An 18356-nucleotide genomic window follows, 5' to 3' on the forward strand; every position below is an offset into this window, starting at 1 on the left:
TTCTGCATGATTGTTGTGGAAATTTTAGGAAAAAATGAGCTGTCCAAGCTTGAGAGCAGTTGAATAAAAAGGGACCTCCTGGAGTTATATGAGACAATTGTAAACAATTTTACAACACCAAGTTATTGTAAATAACTGGGGTTGACAATTGTAAAATTGTTTACAATTGTCAACCCCAGTCCATCACCGGCATCGCCACATCATGACTTATATGAGACACTAAGAGGAACAACAACAACTAGCATTTATATAGCGCCTTTAATGTAGTAAAACGTCCTAAGGTGCTTCACAGGAGCAATTTTTCAAACAAAATTTGACAGCGAGCCACAAGAAGATATTAGGACAGGCTTGGTCAAAGAGGTAGGTTTAATGGAGCATCTTAAAGAAGGAGAGAGAGGCGGAGAGGTTTAGGGAGGGAATTCCAAAGCTTAGAATCTAGGCAGCTGAAGGTAGAGCGATGAAAATTGGTGATACGTGAGGCCAGAATTGGAGGAGCGCAGACAGGTTAATGTTGAGCACTATTTCAAGTTAAACTATTGACTACAGGGTAAGAGGACAGAGATACAAATTGGTAAAAGGCAAGTTGAGGACTGATGTTAGGGGGCAGTCCTTTTATACAGAGTGATCAATTTCTGGAATGATCTTCAGGTATGGTAGTGAAGGCCGAAAGAGGGGACAAAAGAGGAAAAACCAAATGATTCATTTGTAATGCTGTAATAAGGATACCTGAGTGAACTGGCAGCAGCAAATTAATTCAGTGACATCTTGTTACAAACTATAGGTTTGTTCTGCAGTTCACATGACGGAATGTGTACGCGTACAACTAAAAACCTAATACCTTGTAAATTGTGGAAGTCCACGGATATCAAAGGTGGCAAGGGTTTGTTATTCAGATTGAAATGTATGTTAGCCAGGCTTCATGTTGTGCACTACTGAGATATACAAACTAGGAAGATCACTGGGTCAATCTTTGGTTTGTGCTGAGTTAGCAAATTTCAGCCAGTGCAGCAGTGGGAGTACTACAGTCTGACTTAGTGGGAATGAAATTGATCTTTGTTAGTAGCGCAAGACGGGCTAATAGCAAATCGACAACCTGTTTTGCACTGCATGGATTCAACGAAAAAAAATCGAGCACGCTGTAAAATGGGCTTCCAAATCGCTATGAGCCCGTTTTGCCGTATTGGTGAAGGCCAGTTTCACCATCAATGTTTCTGGGCTTTGGGGCAAGGGGAGTGAAATCAGTCTGGGTTCCTCCTCCCGGCCTTGCTGGAAAGTGCATCTGTATGGACAAGTGAGAACAGGATCACTTGGCTGCGATACTCAGTACTTCTGCCGAAGCTCACTGTCTAGGCTTACATGTAAATGGCCATTGTTACTGGGTGGGCTGCAGATGCCTGGGGAATTGTCCTCCAGCATGAGTCAGCATCTGCAAGAGAGGACGGAGAGAGATTCGTAAGAAAAAAAGGATTATGTACGTTACAAATTTTCTTAACAAAGTTTAACTTTCCCTACATCTTTCAGCTTGAAAAGGGAGATGTGAGTACACTCGGCCTGCCAGCAAACACCAGCCACGGGGGCTCAGACACCAACATCAGCCTTGACGTGCCTGATGGGACCCCAGATCCTCATAAGACGAAAGCCGCCATAGACCACGTTCACCAGAAAATCCTGAAAATTACAGAGCAGATAAAAATCGAGCAGACTGCACGGGATGATAATGTAGCAGAATACTTGAAGCTGGCCAACAATGCAGACAAACAGCAAGCCTCTCGTATCAAACAGGTCTTTGAGAAGAAGAACCAGAAATCGGCACAGACCATTGCACAGTTGCACAAGAAATTAGAACACTACCACAGAAAACTGAAAGGTAACATTGAGAACTGGAGTTCAAACTAATATTGATATATTCTGATGGTGCGAGAGCCACAGTACTAAAAGGGCAAGGGTTAATCCTTAAAGAGGGGGTTATGTCGTCAGTTTTGTTAGTTTAAGAAAAATGTTTATTTTGTAATTCACCCGTTTACTCTCCTTTTTTTGACCTCACCAATTCTTTCACATCCTCTCCTGAAGATGTGAGTCACATTTACTGTACAGTTGCACCAGTGCTCACAAAAGTAGCGATAATTCACCTATGGACCTAAACAGTGAATGTCAGCAGGCTTTTACTAATGTAAGAGACATTACTGATGGGCCAGATCATGTTCTCTCCCAAAGTCTACACACTTGCCAGGATGGGTCACTGATCAATGCTGGAGTCCTGGCTGATTTTTTTTTTCCTGCCTCCCTAGCCCAAGAGCACTGAAGCCAATTATAGTCTCCTGTGTGTACCGTAGCTAACTCAGTTCAACCTTTAACACAGGAGGGGAGAAAATTGAGAGATAAAATATTTTAATTAGATATTGCATGTATGTGTTCAGCGGAGCTTTAATTCCGCTGGTCCTATCTCACTCCAGCCTGAACCGATGATCTCACTTATCTCATCTTTTTCTGTCTCACCAAGTGCCTTGGAAATTAGCTCAAGGCGCGGGTGGGCAAGAACATGTAGCTCCAGTTTGCTCAGCCTGCCCACACTGAACACTGAGTACAGATTAGCATGAAATTAGCTTTCTAAAAAAAGTACTGTAAATGTTTTTAAGTAGATTGTTTGTTTGTGGTAGAAATACATCATTAGGGATTTTCAGGCCAATCCAAATTAACGATTCCAGCTACTTCAAACAAGGAAAGGTCAATAACCTGTTCTGATTTAAGTGCCACCCCAGCCCCTGGGGCACCGAGGCTATTTCCAGTGCCCCTACTGTGCCTTGGATGAGACCACCTACCTCGGCACAGACCAGGAATCAAACCTAGGACATTCTGCTTTGAATGGATGTGCTGCACCAGATGGTTTCCCTGAAGGTCCTACTACCTGTAAGGTTTTTTTCACCTGCTGGGTACAAACAAATAAAACTAATGTATGGAATTCTGTGCTCACAGTTCTGTAATGTGCTATGCTTGGGACAGAGTCGCAGGAAAATGCTTCCTCGGTCCCAACAAACCGGTGGATACGAGGACTGAAATTCAGATTAGTGGAGTGGATCAATTCCGCTCAAAATGTTTTTCGCTGATATCAACAATTCTGTGGAAACAGAAAGTGAAAGAAATTAAGGGAATAAAACCTGAGGGCATGGGTGGAAATATTCCCCATCTCAAAGTAGAAAGTGAAACAGAGATATGGAAACTTAGACTAGGGACGGAAATAAAAGATTTTAGGGAAGTTTTAAAAAAAATTTTTAAATCCAGATAGGTACGTGGAAGAAAATCTGTTTTTTTTTTTCTTTTGTACTTACACTCCCAGCAATATTGAATTAGGTATTTCAAAAAGGCTAGTTAAATATTTGATTGGCAATTGGAAAACAAAATTCTAATCCCGAAGGCTGTGTTGCCTGCCCGATGCCAGGGTTAAGGTCATCTCACGGCTGGAAAAGAACTTGGAGCACGAGGGGGAAGATCCAGTTGTCGTGGTCCACGTAGGAATCAACGACATAGGTAGAACTAAGAATGGGCTGAGACAGTTTGAGGAGCTAGGGTCTAAATTAATAAGCAGAACATCAAAGGTAATAATCTCTGGATTGCTACCTGAGCCACGTGCAAATTGGCATAGGGACAAACAGATTAGAGAGCTAAATGCATGGCTCAAAGAGTGGTGTAGGAGACAGGAGTTTCGATTCATGGGGCAATGGCACCATTACTGGGGAAAGAGAGCTGTTCCGTTGGGACGGGCTCCACTTAAACCAGACTGGGACCAGCATCCTGGTGAATCGAATAACTAGGACTGTAGATGGGGCTTTAAATTAAAATGGCAGGCGGTGGGGGGGTGGGTGGAAGGGGTCAGGTGAGGGGAAATTTAGAAATCTAATGAGTAAAGTCAAGGCATCAGAGCAGTGGAGTGATTTGGGTAAAGATACGCAGAGTGTGGCAGGAAGGGACAGAGAGTTTACCAACAATGGTGCATCAGGAAATAATATCAAAGCAGGAAAAAATGGTAAGAAGTCAAAATTATAGACTCTTTATCTGAATGCACAAGAGCATTCATAACAAGATAGATGAATTAGTTGCACAACTAGAGATAAATGGGTTTGATCTAATAGCCATTACAGAGACATGGCTGCAAGTGACCAAGGTTGGGAACTAAATATTCCAGGGTACATGACGTTTAGAAAAGACAGGCAGAATGGAAAAGGATGGCCCTAATAATAAAGGATGACATAAGGACAGTGATGAGAAAGGATCTTGGCTCGGAAGATCAGGAAGTAGAATCAGTATGGGTGGAAATAAGAAATAACAAGAGGCAGAAAACACGGATGGGAGTAGTTTATAGGCCCCCTAATAGTAGCAATACTGTTGGACAGAGCGTTAATCATGAAATAATAGGAGCTTGTAACAAAGGTAATGCAGTAATCGTGGGGGACTTTAATCTTCATATAGACTGGGCAAATGAAATCGGCAAATGTAGTTTGGAGGATGAGTTCATGGAATGTATTCAAGACGGTTTCCTAGAGCAATACGTCATGGAACAGGCTATTTTAGATCTTGAAATATGTAATGAGACAGGGTTAATTAGTAATCTCACCGTAAGCGATCCTCTGGGGAAGAGTGATCATAATATGATAGAATTTCACATTAGTTTCTGACTTAAGTACGTCATTCTCAAACTCAGAGTCTTAAACTTAATTAAAGCCAATTACATAGGTATGAGGGGCAAGTTGGCTAAGGTAGATTGGGAAAGCAAATTAAAGGGTATGACAGTTGAAAAGCAATGGCAAACATTTAAAGAAATATTTCAGTATTCTGAACAAATATACATTCCATTGAGAAATGAAAACTCCATGTGAAAAATGATCCACCTGTGGCTAACTAAAGAAGTTAAGGATGGTACTAGATTAGAAGAAGAGGCCTATAATGTTGCCAAGCAGAGTAGTAAGATTGAGGATTGGGAGAGTTTTAGAAACCAGCAAAGGACAACCAAAAAATTGATGAAAAGGGAGAAAATAGAATATGAAAGTAAACTAGCAAGAAATATAAAAATGGATTGTTAGAGCTTCTACAAGTGTGTAAAAAGGAAGAGAGTAGCAAAAGTAAACATTGGCCCCTTAGAGGCTGAGACAGGAGAAATTATAATGGGGAATCAGGAAATGGCAGATGCATTAAACAAATATTTTGTATCTGTCTTCACAGTAAAAGACACAAAAAAAATACCAGAAATAGTGGGGAACCAAGGGACTAATGAGAGTGAGGAACTTAAAACAATTAATATCACCAGAGAAAAAATACTTGAGAAACTAATGGGACTAAAAGCTGATAACCCTAACCCTGAACATGATGGCCTACATCCAAGGGTTCTAAAAGAGGTGGCTGCAGAGATAGTGGATGCATTGGTTATGATCTTCCAAAATTCCCTAGATTCTAGAATGGTCCCAGCGGATTGGAAGGTTGCAAATGTAACCCCGTTATTCAAGAAAGGAGGGAGAGAGAAAACAGGGAACTACAGGCCAGGTAGCCTGACATTAGTCGTTGGGAAAATGCTGGAATGCATTATTAAGGAAGTGGTAACAGGGCACTTAGAAAATCATCATATGATTAGGCAAAGTTAACATGATTTTATGAAAGGGAAATCATGTTTGACAAATTTATTGGAGTTTTTTGAGGATATAACGAGCAGGGTAGATAAAGAGGAACCAGTGGATGTCGTATATTTGGATTTTCAAAAGGCATTCGATAAGGTGCCACATAAAAGGTTGTTATACAAGATAAGGGCTCATAGGGTTGGGGGTAACATATTGGCATGGATAGAGGATTGGTTTCCGGACAGGAAACAGAGTAGGGATAAAGGGGCCTTTTCAGGTTGGCAGGCTGTAACTGGTGGGGTGCCGCAAGGATCGGTGCTCGGGCCTCAGCTATTTATAATCTATATTAATGACTTGGATAAACGGAGCGAATGTAGTGTATCCAAGTTTGCTGACGATACAAAGGTAGGTGGGAAAGTAAGCTGTGAGGAGGACACAAAGAGTTTGCAAAGGGATATAGACAGGTTAAGTGAGTGAGCAAGAAGGTGGCAGATGGAGTATGTGAGGTTATTCACTTTGGTAGGAAGAATAGAAAAACAGAATATTTTTTAAATGGTGAGAAACTATTAAATGTTGGTGTTCAGAGAGACTTGGTTGTCCTGGTACAAGAAACACAAAGTTAGCATGCAAGTACAGCAAGCAATTAGGAAAGCAAATGGAATATTGGCCTTTATTGCAAGGAGGTTGGAGTACAAAAGTAAGGAAGTTTTACTACAATTGTACAGGGCTTTGGTGAGACCTCACCTGGAGTACTGTGTACAGTTTTGGTCTCCTTATCTAAAGAAGGAAATACTTGCCTTGGAGGCGGTGCAGCGAAGGTTCACTAGATTAATTCCTGAGATAGGAGGGTTGTCCTATGAGGTGAGGTTGAGTAGAATGGGCCTATGCACTCTGCAGTTTAGAAGAATGAGAGGTGATCTTATTGAAACATATAAGATTCTGAGTGGAATTGACAGGGTAGATGCAGAGAGGTTGTTTCCCATGGCTGGAGAGTCTAGAACTAGGGGATATAGTCGCAGGATGAGGGATCAGCCATTTAAGACTGAGATGAAGAGGCATTTCTTCATTGAGGGTTGTGAATCTTTGGAATTCTCTACCCCAGAGGGCTGTGGACGCTGAGTCATTGAATATATTCAAGGCTGAGATAGACCGATTTCTGGACTGTGGGGGAATCGAGGGATATGGGGATCGGCCATGAAAGTGGAGTTGAGGTTGAAGATCAGCCATGATCTGATTGAATGGTGGAGTAGGCTCGAGGGGCCATGTGGCCTACTCCTGCTCCCATTTCTTATGTTCTAAGTATATTTGATATATATAAAGCATTCCAGCAGAATAAGTGGTTCCCATCCTTGCTGGAGCGAGAATAAGTGGCAGAATATCTAGAGTTCAGAAAGCCAGGATTGAGTTGTCTGGACGCAAGGTTGAAGATTCTGAAGTTTTGCATGATTATCTTTGGGGATCAGGGGGCCTTTACCTAGAAATGTTCTTTAGAGAGAGAAGAGATGGAGTCCACAATAGGATAAATTGTATATGTTTTGTGGAAGGGAAACACTTGATAGGGCCCATTGGCATTTGAATCCATGCTTTCATATCTGGATTTGTAGTTCTTCAGCTGTGCTGATTGAATATTGCGGAAAATTACTTTTGACCACTGCGACCTTGTTCAACCTTTAATATTTAGGGGTTAGTCATTTGAAATCTAATTGTCACTTCGATTTAAAAAAAAATACAGGATTTACAGGTGAGAAGTGGCGAGTTAAAAGCCTGAAATTCATTTGAACAGTTTAGCCGATACTATAAACTAGCTAACCGCTCTTCATATAATCTATAGTTTAAGGCATATAAACCTACTGCAGCAGAAACTGCAGGGATAACTCTCTCACTGACAGAGCAGAAGGTCCTCAGTCTGTGCTGAGTTAGGGTTAGGGCAGCAGCTGGGGCACTATAATTTGCATCTGAGCTAAGGATAGTAAAATCAGTTGGGGTTTCCGTTCCAGATTGGTATCCAGTGATCTTTTCTGCACAGTGCCTGTGTGTGGATGTCAGGTGAGGAGAGGAAATAGTCTCACAATCTAGTCTTATACGTGAAATGTGAAATGGCTACTTGAACGAGGCATTGGAGGGATGTTGACCCCCATGGAACTGCACCTAAGTATCATCCACAGAGTTCAAGAGAGATAGGGAAGAAGGAAAACTAAATGAATGGATAACTTCTAATATCTGAAGAAGCTTTCAGCTTTGTACGTGATGAGACTCTTTTGTGTCATTGATCTTCCTTATGCTGCAATAATCTAGCCGATTTGAGTTACAGCAGTAGTTTAAGACGGATTATAATCTGTGCTTCTACTTATCGCGATTCAGGATTATCAATGTTTCATCGCAGAGGTACAGAACGTTTGTCGGATACTTCACGGTGGGAATGGGAAATTACAAGGATGAGTTAATCCAGATTCTGTTGCATACTTCCAAGTGCCCAGTTGCAGAGCGATATTGATGAATACCTGGGAGCAGGTTGCCTAAATGTCCCTTTACTGAGTAATAGAACACTTGAAGATCTAGACATTGCACATTTGACAGAGATTAAAAAAGGCTAAATTGTACCGATGTTGTTTCATTCATAATATACATTTAAAAATTGTTTTTTTTTTACAGAGATTGAACAAAATGGTCTTTCGAGGCAGCCAAAGGATGTTCTACGGGACATGCAGCAAGGTCTAAAGGATGTGGGCGCCAATGTCCGAGCTGGAATCAGTGGATTTGGCGGCGGTGTCGTGGAAGGTGTGAAGGGAGGCCTGTCCGGTCTCTCTCAAGTCACCCACTCGGCTGTAGTTTCTAAACCACGGGAGTTTGCCAGTCTGATACGAAACAAGTTTGGCAGCGCTGATAACATTACCCACTTGAAAGACACGTTGGATGAGTCACATCAGGAGGAGACCACCAGGACTCTGAGTGGCAGTGCTACACTGGTGTCAAGCCCCAAGTATGGAAGTGATGATGATTGTTCCAGTGCAACTTCTGGCTCTGCAGGTGGGAGTAACTCTGGGGCAGGGGCTGGAGGCATGGGGAGCCCCAAATCGAATACACTGGACAGCCATCATAACAATTTCGATACTATCCTGGATGAACTTCGCGAAATTAAAGATAGTCAATCGCATCTGGAAGACGCAATGGAAGATTTGAAAGGACAGCTCCAAAGAGACTATGCCTACATGACGCAGTGTTTGCAAGAAGAACGATACAGGTATCTAGCTTACTGTTGCTATATATTGGCGTGAGGAGCAGGGAAACCAATATCTACACAGGTGATGAAATACAAGTGTGGGCCTGCCCCAACAAACTTTCTTCTTCTTCCCCCTTCTTACCCCAATTCCCATCAGCATGCAAGTTACGTATAGGAGTAAGAAGATTTGTGAACCAAATTGAAGCAAGATATGGTAGCTTTGGCATGGGCTCAATGGGCCAAATGGCCTCCTTCTGTGCTGTAACCATTCTATGATTCTATGTCAACATGCTCAATCCCATTCCTGAGACTACAGCATTGGTGTGATCAGGCTTCACTGATAACCATGAAATAATATAGCCCATGGCGAAACATCCCGTTTCACCTTGAGGTCAGTAAGCAGTCTCTTCCAATACAATTTTTGTCTGGATACCCTTTAGATGATATCTGACCGCTTTGGTGACTTTACGGCCTTATGATCACTCCAATATGTTGTTCTCAGAATGTGTAACGATCACCATTTTGAAGAGCTCCTTTCACTTCGTAATGAGCAACTCGGCATTACTGGAGACAAAGAAACCCCTTTCATCAAATTGCTTTTGCTACCTGGGGTGCATCTCAGCTGGGCCAGCAGTTGATGTACCTCAAAACTCGGACGGGAGGAAAATTAGCCTGGGTTTCTCTTTTTTCCCCCCCCCCCCCCCCTGTTTTGGCTGGTGTGGAAGATGTTAATTGTATGATTTGTATCAATTGGGGTTATTTGAATTCAGGTGGTGAGTATCGATTGGGGACTTTCATTGTTTTTATAAGAGAGCTTAGCGAGGAGATGGGGTGGGGTGTGCAAGAGGAAACTCTGTGAATAAAGGCTTGGAATTAACTAAAGGCCCTAGTATTCTTTCCTTCACCAGATGGCTATCCAATTTTAACAGAAGGGAACTTAACAGTAGGGGGAGAAAGCAGCCTCGATAAAACCTGACTTGACCTGAGCCACCACCATACCTCCACCCCCCCTTGCCCCAACCAAGGAATGATCCTGGTCCCTCAACAGGCTAATGAAACATGGAGAACTCTGTAAAATGTACAGATTCTCACTACATGTATCTGTAAGAACCATGTAATCTGAAATGTATTGTGACCTGAGGTAGTGTTAAAACTCTGCTAGGTTGAATGTTAAAACATTAAGCTGTCTGGCAGGCACAAATCTCTGGAACCCTTTTAATGTTACCTGTCCATAATTACATTTCCAAATTAGTGCAAAGTAACAAGTGTTCAGGATTGAAACATGTAACGGTTTAAAGGAGCTGGCTGGAACTAGGCAGTTGTGTTCTCTTCAAGTAGAAGTAATGATGTGGAGATGCCAGTGATGGATTGGGGTGGACAAATGTAAGGAATCTTACAACACCAGGTTATAGTCCAACAGTTTAGTTTGAAAATCACAAGCTTTCGGAGCTTACCTCCTTCGTCAGGTGAGTGAGTGAAGGGTTCTAAAATCGCATAGCATATATTAGTCTGGGAGACGGTAACAGCAATCAAAGGTGTCGTTGGTGTTCAGACAGGTTAGCCACAGAAAACATTACATCCCAGTATACTGAATGCACAATGGGTCAGATTACACAGACAAAGAGAGAAAGAGACCCGAAAGGCAGAGAGAGAGAGAATGTCCAGTTGTATTAAAAACAGATAACTTTTTTTTCCCGCTGGTGGGGTTACGTGTAGCGTGACATGAACCCAAGATCCCGGTTGAGGCCGTCATCATGGGTGCGAAACTTGGCTATCAATTTCTGCTCGACCATGAGGACGGCCTCAACCGGGATCTTGGGTTCATGTCACGCTACACGTAACCCCACCAGCGGGAAAAAAAAGTTATCTGTTTTTAATACAACTGGACGCGCTCTCTCTCTCTCTCTCTCTCTCTCTCTGCCTTTCGGGTCTCTTTGTCTGTGTAATCTGACCCATTGTGTATTCAGTATACTGGGATGTAATGTTTTCCGTGGCTAACCTGTCTGAACACCAACGACACCTTTGATTGCTGTGACCGTCTCCCAGACTAATATATGCTATGCGATTTTAGAACCCTTCACTCACTCACCTGACGAAGGAGGTAAGCTCTGAAAGCTTGTGATTTTCAAATAAAACTGTTGGACTATAACCTGGTGTTGCATGATTCCTTACAAGTAGAAGTAAGGCACTAGAGCGGAAAGAAGGGAAAACGGGGAAGGGACCTCAACCCTTATACAGGGCCAGCTGGTGGTTAACCGAGGGCTGCCGTGGCTGGCAGTCCATCCAGACCTCTTGGTTGAGGAGGTTTGTCAGTACAAAAGGCTCAGTTGTGGCTGGGGAGTGGGGGAGTGATGGAGAAAAAGAGTCGAGAATGTGGAGGCAGTAAGTAATTAGTAGCCAGAATTGCAGTACCATGAAATGGCTGCTGGTGGTGCTGTCTACCACTGACTTTCACAAGTACAGCGGTGTCACCAGCTGTTTAGATGTGGTGCATCTGGCAGTGTGCATCGAAAATCAAATGCGCACAGTATATGTATTCAAATTTGCCATTTAGCTATATAAATTATATAAATAAATTATAATGCAAATTGTCAAATTTTTAAATCTAATCTTGAGATGAAAAATGTTACTGGTGCAGTAAACCACATTTGGTTTCCAAGAGGAAAGCATATCAACTTAGCTTTGACTCTTTTTATTTTTCTCTCTCTCTCTTTGTGGAAGCTTCTGCCACATTTAAACTTTTGCATGTTGCAGCTAAGTATCCCAGCACTGATCAAAAAAACAGGTTAAGAATATAATAAGTTCTAGTTAGTTATAAGATTATTAAACTCACCCCGCTCCCCCATAAATGTTCTTCCCTCCTGCCCTGCAGGTGCAGATTCGTACTGATATATGGTTCCAAGGAAGCCTAGATGATGAATGTTGGCAATTACATCAGGCTTGCTCTTGACCTCACCCGGTATCCACACATGCATTTGACAGCAATTGGGAGTGGGAATCCTTCCTTAATCCAGGGGCACTGGGATCCAAGGGAGAGTGGCAAGTTGGATCCAAAATTGGCTCAGTGGCAGGAAGCAAAGGGTAATGGTCGATGGGTGTTTTTGTGACTGGAATGCTGTTTCCAGTGGGGTTCCGCAGGGCTCAGTTCTAGGTCCCTTGCTTTTTGTGATATATATTAATGATTTGGACTTTTTTTTATTCGTTCATGGGATGTGGGCATCGCTAGCAAGGCCAGCATTTATTGCCCATCCCTAATTGCCCTTGAGAAGGTGGTGGTGAGCCGCCTTCTTGAATCGCTGCAGTCCATGTGGTGAAGGTTCTCCCACAGTGCTGTTAGGAAGGGAGTTCCAGGATTTTGACCCAGCGACGATGAAGGAACGGCGATATATTTCCAAGTCGGGATGGTGTGTGACTTGGAGGGGAACGTGCAGGTGGTGTTCCCATGTGCCTGCTGCCCTCGTCCTTCTAGGTGGTAGAGGTCGTGGGTTTGGGAGGTGCTGTCGAAGAAGCCTTGGCAAGTTGCTGCAGTGCATCCTGTGGATGGTACACACTGCAACCACAGTGCACCGGTGGTGAAGGGAGTGAATGTTTCGGGTGGTGGATGGGATGCTAATCAAGCAAGATGCTTTGTCCTGGATGGTGTTGAGCTTCTTGAGTGTTGTTACAGCTGCATCTAAATGTAGGGGGCATGATTAAGAAGTTTGCAGATGACACAAAAATTGGCGGTTGGTTAATGGTGAGGAGGAAAGCTGTAGATTGCAGGAAGATATCGATGGACTGGTCAGGTGGGCAGAAAAGTGGCAAATGGAATTCAGTCTGGAGAAGTGTGAGGTAATGCATTTGGGGAGAGCAAACAAGCCAAGAGAGTACACAATAAATGGGAGGATACTGAGAGGTGTAGAGGAAGTGAGGGACCTTGGAGTGCATGTCCACAGATCCCTGAAGGTAGCAGGACAGGTAGATAAGGTGGTTAAGAAGGCATATGGAGTACTTTATTAGCCGAGGCATAGAATATAAGAGCAGGGAGGCTATGCTGGAACTATGTAAAACACTTATTAGGCCACAGCTTGAATACTGTGTGCAGTTCTGGTCACCACATTACAGGAAGGATGTAATTGCACTAGAGAGGGTACATAGGAGATTTACAGAGGATGTTGACAGGACTGGAGAATTTTAGCAATGAGGAAAGATTGGATAGGCTGGGGTTGCTCTCTTTGGAACAGAGGAGGCTGAGGGGTGATTTAACTGAGGTGTACAAAATTATGAGGGGCCTAGATAGAGTGGACAGGAAGGGCCTATTTCCCTTAGCAGAGAGGTCAGTGACCAGGGGGCATAAATTTAAAGTGATTGGTGGAAGGATCAGAGGGGAACTGAGGAAAAATGTTTTTACCCAGAGGGTGGTGGGGGTCTGGAACTCACTGCCTGAAAGGATGGTAGAGGCAGAAACCCTCAACTCATTTAAAAGGTGCCTGGATGTGCACCTGAAGTGCCGTGACCTACAAGTCTACGGACCAAGCGCGGGAAAGTGGGATTAGGCTGGGTGGCTCATTTTTGGCCAGCGGGGACACGATGGGCCGAATGGCCGCCTCCTGCGCCATAAATTTTGCATGATTCAATGATTTGTAGCACTCCTGACTGCTGCCCTGGTTCTGGTCAACTAACTATATTTTAACAAAAGCAAAATACTGCAGCTGCTGGAAATCTGAAATAAAAACAGAAAATGCTGGAAATACTCAGCAGGTCAGGCAGCGTCTCTGGAGAGAGCAACAGAGCTAATGTTTTAGGTTGATGATGTCATCAGAACTGGAAGATGTTAAGAGATGAACAGCTTTTCAGCAAGTAGAAGAGGCAGAAAAAAGGGGGCAGTAAGAGGAGGTGTAAATGGTACAGACCCTGGGGTCGTCTTGCCTGCCTTCCCCCACAGTCGCAGGCCACAGGAGCCTTCTCCTGTTTGCCAGATTATCCATGATTCTCTCCCCCTCTGCTATTCTGCTGTAACCATTTACACCTCCTCTGGACCCATCTTTTGTTTCTGTACTTGTCTTCTTGTGCCTTGCACCACATCACTTTTGTCATTTAAGCATTACTGCCCTCCACCCTATCACACACCTCTTCCTTTTGTTCTTTTCCTGGCCCCTTTTTCCTTTTGTCCCCCCATGTCTAACTTCTTCCAGTTCTGATGAAAGGTCATCGACCTGAAACGTTAATTCTGTTTCTCTCTCCACAGATGCTGACTGACCTGCTGAATGTATCCAGCATTTTCTGTAACTATATTTTAATCCCTCTTGAATATCTCCCACATGGCTCATCTATCCATACGTGTAGTGCAGTTTCCTGTCTGTCACACTGTATCAAACTTATCTGTCACACTTCATTTCAGGCAATGTATTACTCAGGACAAATTATTTCCAGCTTATTAGCTCATGTACAAAATTCTTAATTTTCATAAAACGCCACAACTAGCATCTAAGTTATGTTATAAATGTATGAAAAGTTAATCAATGTAAATTAAATCCTTTTTGTCGCTCGTACAGTTGGATGTTCTACATCCCAAATAATGTTTTCTCTGAGGCCTACACCCAAATCTTAATTTACGGCTGTTTCCAGTTCCTCTCTCTCTTTCCCCCCCCCCTCCCCAATGTCCACACCGAGACTTTCTCCGCTGTCCTACCATGCTTCATTACTAGGCTCCAACCTCTCCCTTTGCTCACTCCATCACACGAACTCCTGACCCCACTTTTTCCTGCCTGTTACTCCCAACTCTAACCTTCCCTACTACCGTCCCCAAATCCTTTCCTGCCTTAGCTTCAAGTCTCAAAAAATGCTCACCGATGTAAAACCATCTACCATCTCAGCCAAAATCCCCCAAAACATACCCACTACATACGCTCTCACTCAGTATATGATGCACAGTTATATTACTAAATGAGCAGCTGAGTAACTCCTGTAATCTGTTACGCCTCAATCAAGTAGTAACTTAATAAATAAATACATAATTCACTAAATTTAACTTAGTAAATTTTATTCCTTACTGGCTATATTTGATTGCTACAATTTAAAAAATTAATATCAATGACTAAAATTGATCATTAAATTTCTGCCCCAATATTTCTATTATAAATGTAACCATTTTGTCGATGAGCAAAGGCATGGCAGTGTATGAATGTGTGTGTGGCATCACAGTAAATATCACAATTTATTATAGATGCTAAACAAGCATTTTTTTTGTTCGGCCACTTTTGTGTGCTTCTGACAAACGTACAAGCATAGTCCAATCTGCACAGTTCCTCACTAAACAATTAAACTCTAATTGACCTGAGGCTCATTACTTAACAACTAAAGGGCCATTAAAAGACGCAGTTCCACCTTAGCAGCAGAATAATAGATTGAATTAATATAACTCTCCAGTCCTTAAACAGCAAATCATCCGACTACTGTAAGTAATGCCATGGGAGATGTATTGGAGCTAGATGTATTAAACGTCTAGCGTTATATTCGGGCTGTTATACTGCAAAGTGTTGCACTTTTCAGATGTAGAGAAATCTTTTTTTTAAATGAGAGAACATAGGAACAGAAATAGGCCATTCAGCCCCTTGAGCCTGTTCCACCATTCTAGATGAGGGGACCGAGTGTAATGTATCCAAGATTACTGACAATACAAAGCTAGGTGGGAAAGTAAGGTGTGAGGAGGACATAAAGGGATATAGACAGGTTAAGTGAGTGGATGAGAAGGTGGCAAATGAATTATAATATGGGGAAATGTGAAATTATCCACTCTGGTAGGAAGAATAGAAAAGCAGAATATTTTTTAAAAGGTGGGAGACGAAGAAATGTTGGTATTCAGAGGGATTTGGGTATCCTTGTACACGAACCACAGAAAGTTAACATGCAGGTACAGCAAGCAGTTAGTAAGGCAAATGATATATTCACCTTTATTGCAATGGGGTTGGAGTATAAGAGTAAGGAGGTCTTGCTGCAATTATATAGGGCTGTGGTGAGACTACACCTGGAGTAGTGTGTACATTTTTGGTCTTACCTAAGGAAGAATATACTTGCCTCAGAGGGGGTGCAATGAAGGTTCACTAGATTGATTCCTGGGATAAGAGGGTTGTCCTATGAGGCAAGGATGAGTAGAATGGGCCTCTATTCTCTGGAGTTTAGAAGAATGAGAGGCGATCTCATTGAAACGTATAAAATTCTTCAGTGGCTTGACAGGGTAGATGCTGAGAGGCTGTTTCCCCTGGCTGGAGAGTCTAGAACTAGGGGTCATAGTCTCAAGATAAGGGGTCGGCCATTTAGGACCGAGATGAGAAGAAATTTCTCCACTCAGGGTTGTGAATCATTGGAATTCTCTACCCCAGAGGGCTGTGAATGCTCAGTTGTTGATATATTCAACATTGAGATCGGTAGATTTTTGGACTCTAAGGGAATCAAGGGATATGGGGATAGGGCGGGAAAGTGGAGTTGAGATAGAAGATCAGTCATGATCCATTTGAATGGCGGAGCAGGCTCGAGGAGCCGTATGGCCTACTCCACCCATTTCTCATTAGATTATGGTTGATCTGTACCTCAACCCCATTTACCTGCTTTTTTAATCTAACAAAAAATGGTCATTAACCTGGAAGCTGAAATGAATAAGCACCTTCCAATCTGCAATTCACTCTGACCTCATCTTGTTTGTACTTAACAATAATTATACTTTGTGGCATTAAAGGTCCAATGGTATAGCTTAACAGCAAGAGTCTAACAGTGTTGTCTTTATAAAACAACATATCTTCTGACAGGAAATCCACTAATCTTCTGAATAAATACAGGATAACATGTACTTAGCAATAGTTAATTAAGTACTAATCACTGTAGGTGAAGAAATGCTTCCTGATATCAATCTTGAACAAGACTTTTACCAGTTTATACTTTTGTCCAACAGTTGGAGTTTAACTTGAAATAGTGCTCAGGATTAACCTTTTCTATCCTACTTGGTATCTTGTATACTTCTACAGGTTGCCTCTGATACACCTTATTTCAAGGCTGAAGAGTCCAACTTTATCTAACCTTCCTTCATAATAAGTCCTCTTGATACTGAAGATCCTGTCTCTAGTTCATTATCAAAGCGAACTCTGTATGCCAGCAGAGTAATGCCCCTGAATCCATGTATGACGAGTTAATCGTTCTCAGTGGGAGAGGCAAGTTAGCAGCCAGGTTGCACCTCCTACTGGACAGTTACAGAGTGACAAAGGCATAGTCTAAGAGTAGATTGTCTGGGATATTGTGCATGGTCTGTACAAGCCTAGATTTTAAGAATGCAAGATTAAATCCCTGAATACACCATATGGTCTGTTCCTCTTCGACTCTTTGTAATGGTTCAACCAACTGAGAAAGACAGGGACCAATTTAAGAAAGCTGTTTGTTGCTTTGTGTTATCAGCAGAAAGTGCTGTTAGTTGTTTTCATGGTAGTTTTGTTATTCTCTGTACAGGTATGAGCGTCTGGAGGAGCAGCTGAATGATCTGACTGAGCTTCATCAAAATGAAATGTCTAACTTGAAACAGGAACTCGCCAGCATGGAGGAAAAAGTGGCATACCAGTCAGATGAGAGGGCCAGAGATATCCAGGTACACACTCAGCTAAGAAATGGACTGCTGTGGTTGGCAAACATGCCTGCAATTTCCCAAAGTGCAGGTTTCAGCTGTGCTTTCAAGGGGTGGGGTACTTCCTAACAAGAGTGAAGTTCACACCATTGGACGAATAACCCTAGACTGCCCTCATGCACCTTTTATTAGCAGGCTACAGGGTGGCATTGACAAAAGCAACTGAATTGGCACGGGTATTAAGGGATACCTGTTCAAAACAGGTTGAGGGGCTGATTGGCCTACTCCCGTGCCTATATTCCTATAAACAATGGTGGAAAGTTGAGAAGTATTGTGCTCTGGAGTGTTGAGCTGCAGATTCCCATCCCTGTAATTCCCTATGTGGTAAATTCTTGCCTAGCTAAGCCATCTGCAGGAGGGCAGAGTACAGTTACCTGCTCTCTGGTTACTGTCATGCACTTTGCATGACCACATGAAGCTTGGCATTGGCAGGGGACTGAGTGCAAGGCATCTTCTCGGTCGGGACGTGGTGTGTGGGGCAATTAGGCATGATAAAATAGGCAAACAAAGGACATTCTGCAGAGCTTAGGAATGCCTGTGGTTTGTATATGTGTGGGTGTTGGGAGGGTCAGGATGCTCATATCAGTCTTTGCTCAAATAGGCTTTGATGCGGCACATCCAGATAATCTCGCACTAAATGTATTGTTCAGAGAAGGATGTTCCTGATAAGTGCGAGAGTGCCTGAGCAGACACATTCCTGAACTGTCTGATCCAGTTCTGACTCATTTACAGCCACTCTCTGCGTTGTCTGCTGACCTCGCAGCACTGTGGCTGTGCCTTTATTTGCTCTGTGCTCTTTAACCTTTCAAAGCACTGAAGGTCTTCTGCCATCTTCCACAAGTCCCAGGTGTGTAACAGCTGCAAAAGTAATTTTCCCTCATTGTTT

The 18356-nt window shown here is 42.8% G+C and overlaps 1 protein-coding gene across 1 annotated transcript in view; it reads left to right on the forward strand.

The window, feature by feature from the left end:
* The window catches only part of tmcc2 (transmembrane and coiled-coil domain family 2), a 200572-nt gene that overhangs the window by 89139 nt on the left and 93077 nt on the right, over positions 1-18356 (forward strand). The window contains exons 3-5 of the mRNA XM_068007666.1: positions 1522-1867; positions 8256-8844; positions 17299-17434. Coding sequence (XP_067863767.1) covers positions 1522-1867; positions 8256-8844; positions 17299-17434 — 1071 coding nt within the window. The remainder of the gene's footprint in view (positions 1-1521; positions 1868-8255; positions 8845-17298; positions 17435-18356) is intronic.

This window comes from Heptranchias perlo, chromosome 27 (assembly GCF_035084215.1).
Source record: "Heptranchias perlo isolate sHepPer1 chromosome 27, sHepPer1.hap1, whole genome shotgun sequence".
NCBI classification, from domain to species: Eukaryota; Metazoa; Chordata; class Chondrichthyes; order Hexanchiformes; family Hexanchidae; genus Heptranchias; species Heptranchias perlo.